The following is a 12,449-nucleotide window of genomic DNA, read 5'->3' on the forward strand; positions in this document are numbered from 1 at the left end:
TGGATTCAGGTCTGGACTTTGACTTGGCCATTCTAACACCTGGATATGTTTATTTTTGAACCATTCCATTGTAGATTTTGCTTTATGTTTTGGATCATTGTCTTGTTGGAAGACAAATCTCCATCCCAGTCTCAGGTCTTTTGCAGACTCCATCAGGTTTTCTTCCAGAATGGTCCTGTATTTGGCTCCATCCATCTTCCCATCAATTTTAACCATCTTCCCTGTCCCTGCTGAAAAATAGCAGGCCCAAACCATGATGCTGCCACCACCATGTTTGACAGTGGAGATGGTGTGTTCAGCTGTGTTGCTTTTACGCCAAACATAACGTTTTGCAATGTTGCCAAAAAGTTCAATTTTGGTTTCATCTGACCAGAGCACCTTCTTCCACATGTTTGGTGTGTCTCCCAGGTGGCTTGTGGCAAACTTTAAACAACACTTTTTATGGATATCTTTAAGAAATGGCTTTCTTCTTGTCACTCTTCCATAAAGGCCAGATTTGTGCAATATACGACTGATTGTTGTCCTATGGACAGAGTCTCCCACCTCAGCTGTAGATCTCTGCAGTTCATCCAGAGTGATCATGGGCCTCTTGGCTGCATTTCTGATCAGTCTTCTCCTTGTATGAGCTGAAAGTTTAGAGGGACGGCCAGGTCTTGGTAGATTTGCAGTGGTCTGATACTCCTTCCATTTCAATATTATCGCTTGCACAGTGCTCCTTGGGATGTTTAAAGCTTGGGAAATCTTTTTGTATCCAAATCCGGCTTTAAACTTCTTCACAACAGTATCTCGGACCTGCCTGGTGTGTTCCTTGTTCTTCATGATGCTCTCTGCGCTTTTAACGGACCTCTGAGACTATCACAGTGCAGGTGCATTTACACGGAGACTTGATTACACACAGGTGGATTGTATTTATCATCATTAGTCATTTAGGTCAACATTGGATCATTCAGAGATCCTCACTGAACTTCTGGAGAGAGTTTGCTGCACTGAAAGTAAAGGGGCTGAATAATTTTGCACGCCCAATTTTTCAGTTTTTGTTTTCTTAAAAAAGTTTGAAATATCCAATAAATGTCGTTCCACTTCATGATTGTGTCCCACTTGTTGTTGATTCTTCACAAAACAATACAGTTTTATATCTTTATGTTTGAAGCCTGAAATGTGGCAAAAGGTCGCAAAGTTCAAGGGGGCCGGATACTTTCGCAAGGCACTGTATGTGTGTGGCATAGTAGGAACCATATCATACACTATGTTTGTCAGAATATAGAGAATCACTAGAGGTAGCCTTGAGGTAACAAATAGATGACCAAGTGGATATGAAGTAAACATTTTAAGTGTCTTTAAATAAGATCAAAGGCCATTTTAAAAACATTATTTGATATCTGTACAGTTTGTGCAGACACTGATGATGTCATTGGGTTTGTTCACACAGGTGAGGAGTGTGAGCTGATGTGCAAGGACAGTAACAACGACGTGGTGATCCTGCCTAGCAATATGACCGCAGACAGCGTACTCAAAGAGCACTGGAGAAACCCACCCAAAGTCAAGGTGTGTGTGTCTGTCACAAGTCCTACAGACGTACTTCACAAAGCACTGCTGCTCATGATCTGTCCTGTTAGGAATTTGACACTGTGTGTCTGTGTCTTGGTAATATTATGAACTACAGAAGGACCAAACCCTTCACACCTACTGTCTGTCTGGCCAATGCATCTTGGTTGGCTAGACACTGGAAAACAGATGATACTGGTAGGAACAGACAGGTAGAGGGAGGGATTGAAAGACAGAACGGGATATCAATATAAGAGGAACCCCTTGTGAGAGTACACTCAAAGAAAACAAGTTGCAGTGCACTCTGGGACATGAAGTGTTGTGCTCCCACACTCGGCGTAGTCCAGCACCACCCACTGGAGTATACCCCGTTTACATTCAATTACCTCTCTATTACCAGCACAGGAAGGCATGTCCCAATCAACACAATAACCACCGCAGCTTGGAAGAACACAGGCAGATCCCAGCCAGTCATCTCTGAACTCATGTGAACCACAGCCAGCACTGAGGCCAAGTCGTAAAAGTTCAAAAGCACCGTGTCGTCAGTAATCACTATCATTTTAGAAATGACACCATTAGAAACGCTAATAGTTTGATTTAGATATATTTGACAGGGATATTGTATTGATTCTTCCCTGATTGCTTAAATTGGTGGTTGTGATGAGGAAATAAGGGCGGAAGGCAGTTTACAGAAGCTTACTGTAAACGTTGTGTAAACATTATCCCCCTGGGGGGCACAATTCACATGGAGAGTAATGAAATACACAACGATAAGTACCATCATATCGCTGTATCTAAATGTGTTTGTCAGATAATTCCACCGCTTCCTCACTTAATGGAACTCGATTTAAGTCAATGGGACCTAATTATTAAATTACAGTTAAAAGCTGTTTTTAAGGTTTTTAGCTGCAGTTGGATGGACCTTAAATAGGGCTAGGAGCTAGGGGCTAGGGGCTAGGGGCTAGGGGCTAGGCTAGCCAATGAGGGCCTTGGGAGTTAGGACTGAGAACACTATGTTTTTTTTCTGGGGGTGTTTTGTTTTCATTGCAAGTCGCGCCGAGTCAGCCATTTGTGGCGGTACGGGGAAAATAAAATGATCTGTTTGTAATTGATTTGTGTAATTGATATGATTTATTCACTGGGATAATATTAGTCTGGAAACGAGGCAAGAGGGGGAAAGGGAGACAGGATTAATGGGGCATCGAGATGTTCCACAGGGGTTGGATGAGGAGAAATCAATAGGCTGTTCTAGTGTGCTCAGCAGCTTGTGCCTCTGTGCCGGCCCATGTCAATCGATGCATGTGAATTCCTATGCAACCTGTTCCACCTCTTTGGCTACCAGACAAGGATAGGACCCCCCCCCTAGACAAAAAGGAGGTCAACTTTGTCAATCTGGTTGCGTGCAGCGGATGACTACTCGGTAAGGTTTGCCTTAAGGGCTGACGGCTCACGCCACGGGACGTCCAGTTTCTAAATTAAAGTGTCAACTCAACCTGTTCCATCTGGGAAACGCTACTGTGCAAGTCGAACACACTTCTGAAGCGCTATCTAGAAATCCACCCTGGTATCTGCAAATGATTGAATCCTGGCCTATAAGTGTTCTCAGATGAGTGATACTTACCAAATGTGATCCATACCACCTACAATATCACGAGAACTCAATAGTAGACTGATTATGATAAGTACAGTATATTTGCATAGAGAACCATCAAATATGTTGATGATTAAATCACTACTAACCCATGATTAGATTATATGGTATTATTCTCATAACATTTTACCTTAAAAGCTCCATCATTCTACTCTAGATTCACAACAAAAAAATGCAGTCGTTTCTTTAGTGTTCCACATGTTCAAGAAGAACCCAGGCAAAAAATCCACTTCGCATTTCCATATGTGCTGAGCCAGGGGGTTTGGCCTCTTCATCAATAATAGTGATGTATCACCCTTCCGACGCATTCGTTGTGGGGTTTGACCCACTTAGGCTACCATTCTCCTCCTCTCGCTCACTCTCTGTAGCACGCTTCCCTGCTTCAGCAGAAATGACACTGCTACCTTTAGAATTTGTCATTTTTTGTGAATAATATTTATTAGGGACATGACCTCACTGTGCAAATAAGGATCTATTTTGGTTGGATATCAGTGCCTCTGGGGCAGGTGCTGGGGGCGAAGATCCCGTGCTCGGAGGTGTTAGGCAAAGCCACAATCGTGAATTCTGTTGATTTACGGCCGAGCAAGTTTGCGGAGGACTTCATCTTAGTGAACATTTTATTTGATTTAACTAGGCAAAAACAGCAGCGAAAAGTTTTTAAACTAAGACTCTCTAGCCCCCACTCCTCCACTTTGCAGCTGTACATTTACCAAAGTTGAACCACTCATTGTGGTCATCCTAACTGTGGGAGGCTATTTGACCCACCCCACCCAACCCCTCAGTGAGCTCACTCACTTCACTAAGGCATGCTGGGAAAGGAGTGTTCTGCTACCCAGTACCCAGCTGTCCTCAGATGCTCTGTTGTTCTTTCTCTCTCTCGATCCCTCTCTCTCTCTGCCCTCTCTCCCTTCTTATTTTTTCTGCCATTGATTTGCTGACGGCACTGAAATGAAAAATACCCTAGTTTGCAGCAGCAAAAAAGCGCTTCAACTCGTGTGTTATTGGGACTCAGCAGGGCTGGGAAATAGCGCTGCGGCGGAGGTCAGTCAGTCCTTTGCTGTGGATGGCACTTTTGATCCAGTCCGCACCGGGTTGCTTTTGCCTCACTGCATGTACAGGATCTCCTTCGTCTGGGGGCATCATGTTCCCCTGAAAACCCTCTCAGGTCTCACCCGTTTCACACAGACACAGTCTTGTATACGCTCTCCCAGCCTGCGTGCACACACACACACACACACACACACACACTCACTACATTCAAATCACCTCAGAAGCCCCCTTTTTCCTCCATTAATCCCAATGAGAGCAGACAATGAAAATAACAGTGCAGATTCCACACATACTGTGGAAATATTTGAGAACACGTTTCATACATACAGTGATGCAATCTCCCGGGGCCGGTGCCCTGGTATGAAAGAGCACCTTTATATATAAGGATCAAGTTATATAATGTCAAGTAGATTTATTCAGCAATCTGTGGTAATCAATCAAACGCAGGCTTCTCCACCACTGGAGACACTCATGCATCCATTCATATGGAAAAACACCATGGACTTTCCTCCTCCTGAATGTGGAGTGCGTTAAGGTGAACAACTGTTAATCAGGAACATGGTCGTTCCACTAGAGGGTTGGCACCCTAACCTCCTTTTCACAAACCAAGGAGAGAAGATTTACCCGTCCACATTACGCGTCCGAGATCAAAGGCAATGCAGTAAGCGTTATCCAAACAGGCACACATAGCGTGGCAAGAGAGGGAGAAAAAAATAATGATTTACAACAAAAGCTGTTTGATTTAGGTAAGCTAGGAACCTTGGAATGAGGTGGAGGCATGACGTGGTTAAAGCAGGATAGGTCTAGTCAGCTTCAGTCGCTTTGGTAAAAACATCTCATTGTAAGGTATTTCAAGGTATTTGACCTGTAGAAACACTTGTCGGAACTCACCTTTGTGCAAGTGAATCAGCTAGGAGTGTAATGTGCTTGTGGTTGGGATCAGACGTCACTGCGAGTCGGATCTGTTGAAACAAGGCGCAGAGGTGGCAGACTTCAAAGAGCCAACCGACCATCATCAGACGTGGACTATATCCTCCTCTCTAGCTTCATGACAAGTTTATATTTGTTAACGCCCCCTGCGAACCATTGACAATATCAATATCGCCTTATATTGTATGGAGAGATATGAATCAGTTAGTTGTAGGACCAAGGTTATGACCTGAGTCTGGCATTGGAAGAAAGAGAGAGAAGGTTCTGTGCCAGCGTTCCTGTCAACGTTGGCTGGTGGAGACTGTGTGTGCAGCCTAGTCTTGCCATATGACTCCTTGTTTATGTTTGTGTGGGTTTTGGGGAAAGACGACACAATGATGCATTCACAGCAGCCGGCAACAGCATGCCGTTCCACATATACTTTCACTCCACAATCTAATACTGAAAGCAGGAAAAATGCTTTTCCCACCATCATTACTAGTACTACTAACACTACTATGGCTACAATGTCCATCCTTACAACTACAGTGCATTGCGAAAGTATTCGGCCCCCTTGAACTTTGCGACCTTTTGCCACATTTCAGGCTTCAAACATAAAGATATAAAACTGTATTTTTTTGTGAAGAATCAACAACAAGTGGGACACAATCATGAAGTGGAACGACATTTATTGGATATTTCAAACTTTTTTAACAAATCAAAAACTGAAAAATTGGGCGTGCAAAATTATTCAGCCCCTTTACTTTCAGTGCAGCAAACTCTCTCCAGAAGTTCAGTGAGGATCTCTGAATGATCCAATGTTGACCTAAATGACTAATGATGATAAATACAATCCACCTGTGTGTAATCAAGTCTCCGTATAAATGCACCTGCACTGTGATAGTCTCAGAGGTCCGTTAAAAGCGCAGAGAGCATCATGAAGAACAAGGAACACACCAGGCAGGTCCGAGATACTGTTGTGAAGAAGTTTAAAGCCGGATTTGGATACAAAAAGATTTCCCAAGCTTTAAACATCCCAAGGAGCACTGTGCAAGCGATAATATTGAAATGGAAGGAGTATCAGACCACTACAAATCTACCAAGACCTGACCGTCCCTCTAAACTTTCAGCTCATACAAGGAGAAGACTGATCAGAGATGCAGCCAAGAGGCCCATGATCACTCTGGATGAACTGCAGAGATCTACAGCTGAGGTGGGAGACTCTGTCCATCGGACAGCAATCAGTCGTATATTGCACAAATCTGGCCTTTATGGAAGAGTGGCAAGAAGAAAGCCATTTCTTAAAGATATCCATAAAAAGTGTCGTTTAAAGTTTGCCACAAGCCACCTGGGAGACACACCAAACATGTGGAAGAAGGTGCTCTGGTCAGATGAAACCAAAATTGAACTTTTTGGCAACAATGCAAAACGTTATGTTTGGCGTAAAAGCAACACAGCTCATCACCCTGAACACACCATCCCCACTATCAAACATGGTGGCAGCATCATGGTTTGGGCCTGCTTTTCTTCAGCAGGGACAGGGAAGATGGTTAAAATTGATGGGAAGATGGATGGAGCCAAATACAGGACCATTCTGGAAGAAAACCTGATGGAGTCTGCAAAAGACCTGAGACTGGGACAGAGATTTGTCTTCCAACAAGACAATGATCCAAAACATAAAGCAAAATCTACAATGGAATGGTTAAAAAATAAACATATCCAGGTGTTAGAATGGTCAAGTCAACGTCCAGACCTGAATCCAATCGAGAATCTGTGGAAAGAACTGAAAACTGCTGTTCACAAATGCTCTCCATCCAACCTCACTGAGCTCGAGCTGTTTTGCAAGGAGGAATGGGAAAAAAATTCAGTCTCTCGATGTGCAAAACTGATAGAGACATACCCCAAGCGACTTACAGCTCTAATCGCAGCAAAAGGTGGCGCTACAAAGAATTAACTTAAGGGGGCTGAATAATTTTGCACGCCCAATTTTTCAGTTTTTGATTTGTTAAAAAAGTTTGAAATATCCAATAAATGTCGTTCCACTTCATGATTGTGTCCCACTTGTTGTTGATTCTTCACAAAAAAATACAGTTTTATATCTTTATGTTTGAAGCCTGAAATGTGGCAAAAGGTCGCAAAGTTCAAGGGGGCCGAATACTTTCGCAATGCACTGTATATCTCCAACCTGTCATTTATATTTGAATCAGCATATCTTATTCCATCACTCACAGATTGACATTTCATCCATATACAGTAGAGATATTTTGAGTGTCTGAACCACTTTTGACTGTTTTCCTTTTGTCTCCTTACAGAATGTAGTGTGTACAATGGGACTGAAGTGGTATCCACACCCAGAGGTGCTCCACTGCATCAAAGGATGTGAGGTAAGAACTTCTATGAGCTTTCTGAGGATAGAGTTTATCTATGAGATAAAGGATTCACTTGAGATAGAAGATATGGGGGGGGGGGGGCTCATCTGTGTGATAGGATGTGAGGTAAGGGCTTGAACTGCATGAGAGGAAGTGAGGTAAGAGGACATGGCATGCATCATGGAGGCCAGTGGTGATGAGGAGAGGTGTGTGGGGAGTATAAACACTGTAACAGAATATACACACACGATTAAGTGCTCAGATAACAAGGGCTTCTTTATGTAGTTTGTAACCTATCCTGATATTTTCTAACATGTCATCAGATCAGACATCACCTTCAGTTTCCAGATATGTTGCTTTTTTCAAGTTGTTCTACTCCCCATGGAGTTTGTGCAGACACTAGCTCGGCGGGAGCTGTCAAAATCCAACACTCAGTCAGTTGTTTCAAATGGAGCTGGACAGATAAGCGAGATCAGGCCTGGTCATGTTTGAAAGAGTTGGCAGCCATTACTGGCTCTTACCTGGAACTGACTAGCACTCACACAGATACAGACACAGATATACCCACACACACACAGACACACACACTTCTGAACAGACTGCCCTAAATACAATCCCAGCCAGGTAGCTAGCTAGCTGGACAGCTAGCTATCAGAGAGACATGCCTTTTTACATCAGGCGAGCTCATTCGGGAGATGGTTGTAATATAACATTGTTTCAGAGCATGTGTAGCTAATTGTTCTCTCCGGGGAGATGTGCTGCTCCTATGACGTCAGTTACCGTGGATACCGGCACAAGCGGAGACGGTTGTCAGTGGAAGGCAATTAGAGGCGGGTTTGATTCACGTCGTCTCCGAAATGAAACACTTTACCCACATGGGGACCTGGATCTGTTTCAGAGAATCCCTCTGCTAGAGAAGAGAAGTAGGAAAGAATTGAGACTGGGCTATAGCTTTAATACTTTGTCTACACACCCTATGTAGCTGATATTGTAGTATGCCAATATTTTCAGATCAGATATGTTAACAAAACATGTTCTTTCCTCGGGCAAAATATATATTTAGATTTGACTGTGATAAGCTATGTATTTAAATTTGATTGTGGTAAAGAAAGTATTCCCCTTCTGCTCAGTGTTGGTAAAAGGATGATGTCATCATTCACACAGTTAAAGCCAATTGGATAACCAAGGAAGGGGGGCTACCCTCATAAATCACATGATTGGAGTGTTTCTTAGCCTCATAGTTTATGGTGTCCTCACATTGATTTACATGTCTGGACCTCTCACAGCTTTAACAGTCACATTGTGTCACAAGTGTAAATTATGCGCCAGATGAATCAGCAAATTCAGCACACAACCTCAAGAAATGGCACTGGGTGAGATGGGGACAAAACAAGTTTACAAGTTTAAAACTGCAATATGTAACTTTTTGGGCGACCCATCTAAATTCACATAGAAATGTGAGTTATATTCTGTCATTCTTCTCATTGACAGCAAGTCTAAGTAGTGGTAGATCTGTTCTATGTGTGCTACTTCTATCCTTCCTGTTCTTAAGTTTAGTTTTTGCGGGGGTGACCTGATTTGTAACTATTCTTTTATTTTGGGTCAAAAGGGGTTAATTTTGTCAAACAGATTTTGAGCCCAAAAGTGTATTCTAGAGGGAGACAATAAATAGAAAACTAATTTGGTTAGGATGTAGGGGCAACTTTACTTCATCTTGTCTTCAGGAGATTTTATTGTTTATTTAGTCTGATCAGTGGAACAATTCTCATTCGTAACAATATATAACAAAATATAGGGATAATTACTGTGCTTGTCAGCAAGAACACTACAGTTATTCCCCATTATTTTTTTATTATTCCACTTCTTCCCAATTTTGCCAATTTAATCACATATTTAAAATCTGGTATGCCTAACTTGGGGTTTTGAAAATGTATTATATGAGGATATGCGTTTTTGCAAACATTCATGGAGAATTTTGAATAAGATATACAAATAAGCAATAGATATTAAATTCTCCAGGAATCAAATATAATTGTTGATATTTTAGTATTGTGCCCATGCTAGGCAGAGATGGTAGGGGGACTCACAACTCATAAACACGTCATATTTTCTATGTAGGTAAGATGATGGCAAGGATCTTCAACTAGTGGCCATAATCCACCTGAATGTTGATATTCATTCGATTTTTCTCAAATGTTGGGTGATTTAGAGAAATTAACTGTTTTAACAAGAACATTTTCAAACACCCAGCACTTCAGAGGAGGCCAACCCTCCTGGAGAGCAAGCAGGATTTTCTTCCAGACCTATTTTAAAGAGATACTTTACCCAAATTACAAAATGTTTGTTTCCTTACCTTGAAAGCAGTCTGTAATTACCCACTGCCATGAATAATTAATATAAACATTTTACTTTAAATTCCATCCCCCTCTGAAAGTAACAAAGTCATTGAATTTTGAGTGTTAATTTACTGTTCAAAGCATCCTGAATACACCTGACCTGTGGTTTTAATGGTCATGCGCCTAAGCCATGTCAAAATACGTAGAATTGCAGCAAATTAGCTTTAAAACTAAGATGTTCTGTCTAACACCGAACCCAAACCGGCTGCGTGCATGCACCATCGTGCGCCATCGTGCTCCATCTCGCATACATGTATTTTTCCCCTTATACCAAATTCGATCACGACACGCAGGTTAAAATATCAAAACAAACTCTGAACCAATGACATTAATTTGGGGACAGGTCGAAAAGCATTACACATTTATGGCAATTTAGCTAGTTAGCTTGCACTTGCTAGCTAATTTGTCCTATTTTGCTAGCTTGCTGTTGCTAGCTAATTTGTCCTGGGATATAAACATTAGGTTGTTATTTTACCTGAAATGCACAAGGTCCTCTACTCCGACAATTAATCCACACATAAAAACAGTCAACCGAATCGTTTCTAGTCATCTCTCCTCCTTCCAGGCTTTTTCATCATTTAACTTATATGGTGATTGGCATCTAAACCTTCATAGTATTACCACGACAACCGGCAACAGTTTGTCTTTCAATCACCTACGTGTGTATAACCAATGAGGAGATGGCACATGGGTACCTGCTTCTATAAACCAATAAGGAGATGGTAGAGGCAGGACTTGCAGCGCGATCTGCGTCAGAAATAGGAATGACTTCTATTTTAGCCCTTGGCAACGCAGACGCTCGCTGACGCGGGTGAGCAGTGTGGGTGTAATAATTGAATAACATAGATTCCTACATTTATTTTGCAACTTGCGCGAGCGGTGTAGTCAGGGTGTAAGGGTTGTGCCAGGGGGCAATGAAATTCACATAGCAAATCTCACTCCATGCTTTCTTCAAAAGTTGTCAGCCGTGAATACAATATTAACAAAATCCAACTTAAACTAATATAGAGCACTTAAGTGGGATAATCAAACACAAATAAATAACAGGGAATCAGTGGATTATTCCTCTCTATGTTGTCCATATGTGTAAGTACAGTACACTGTATAGGTTGTTGATGACGTCCTGCCTCTTATTGTCTCCTCTTGTTTGTTGCTGTCTCTGTCTGTCACAGCCCTTCATGGGAGACAATTACTGTGACTCGGTCAACAACAGAGCCTTCTGTAACTACGACGGAGGGGACTGCTGCCACTCCACCGTCAAGACCAAGAAGGTGAGTTACATCTGGACCTGGATTCACGAAACCTTATCAAGACAAAATGTCTTCTTTTTATCTGCCTTTTGAACTTGAGTTAAGATAGGAGTTAAGTTAGGATAAGAGTTATGTTAGGATAAGAGTTATGCTAGGATACGAGTTAAGATAAGAGTTGAGTTAAGTTAAGAAAATAGTTATGTTAGTATAAGATATGTTGCTTCTCTTAAACAAAGTTCATGGGAATAATCTTAAATGTATTCTTCTGTTGTCACTGTGGCTACTGAGAGTTATTTGAAATCAGTTGTGAACTTGTGTTTGCTGCCATGTATTTTTGAACTTGACCTTTTGAAGATAAGCTACATAAAGCCTTGTCTGTTGCACATTGACATTGCTCAGTTGCCCAGCTTTAGGGGTTGAGGGTTTTTACTCCACCAGTTGGTGCTCATGGTTGTCCTTTGCCACCTCTCTCTATGATCCAGATAAGGGCCTCTTCCGCTATGTGAACAATACACAGCTGTTCTGTACACTCTGTGTTTCTCTAGCTTGCTGTGTGTATTGTGGTCTTTTCCCCAGGCTGTGTCTGGCTTTCTGGCTGGGTTAGAAGTCTATCATAGTTCCTCTGCCTGAGTCTGTACTATTATCTGTTTCTCTGGCTCCTTCTGTTCCTCTGTGTATCTGGCTGGGTTTTTACTGTAGCATGTGTGTCTGTCTGTCTGGCTGGATCCGGAGTCTCTTCATTTCCTGCTGGGAGGCGGGCGCATGTGTCCCCTCTCCCCAGGGTCCAATCAGAACGTGTGTGATTGCTTCCGTTCCACCTTCACTGTTCCCCCCTCGCTATTTTAACGTCAGCTTTCCACGGTATTAGGGTTCATCAATGTTTTATTCTCACTGTTCTATGTTTCCCACCGTTCCACCCATCCCATTCCTCTCAGGCTCCACATTGGCCTATTCCACTCTCTCTGTACCTGTTGTAATAAGGAGACGGTTCTTGGCTTCTGTTGTGTAGCCAACCTGGTAAAATAAAAAGTCATTTGTAAGTCAAAAACTAAGAGCCAAAACCCAGGATCAAGCCAGAGGCGGTTGCATCGTCTTTGTTGGACCCACCCATGCTGTGTTCCAAAAGACTGCTGTTTGTTGACTGGCTGCTTTGGCCCATTGACTGGCCAGGTTGGAAGCTGTTCAGCAGCACCAGGAACAAGTTGTCTTTCACAAACTCTCTGTCTCTAGATATGGAAAACCAGCAGTAGGCATGGACTGACTGGTATGTATCTGATAA

General features: G+C 42.4%; 1 protein-coding gene across 1 annotated transcript in view; it reads left to right on the forward strand.

The window, feature by feature from the left end:
* Nucleotides 1–12,449, forward strand: part of LOC139408644 (pappalysin-1-like) — a 115,346-nt gene that overhangs the window by 94,750 nt on the left and 8,147 nt on the right. The window contains exons 19-21 of the mRNA XM_071152796.1: nucleotides 1,430–1,545; nucleotides 7,468–7,539; nucleotides 11,093–11,191. Of these exons, the coding sequence (XP_071008897.1) occupies nucleotides 1,430–1,545; nucleotides 7,468–7,539; nucleotides 11,093–11,191 (287 nt within the window). The remainder of the gene's footprint in view (nucleotides 1–1,429; nucleotides 1,546–7,467; nucleotides 7,540–11,092; nucleotides 11,192–12,449) is intronic.

Source organism: Oncorhynchus clarkii, chromosome 5, assembly GCF_045791955.1.
Source record: "Oncorhynchus clarkii lewisi isolate Uvic-CL-2024 chromosome 5, UVic_Ocla_1.0, whole genome shotgun sequence".
Classification (NCBI taxonomy): domain Eukaryota; kingdom Metazoa; phylum Chordata; class Actinopteri; order Salmoniformes; family Salmonidae; genus Oncorhynchus; species Oncorhynchus clarkii.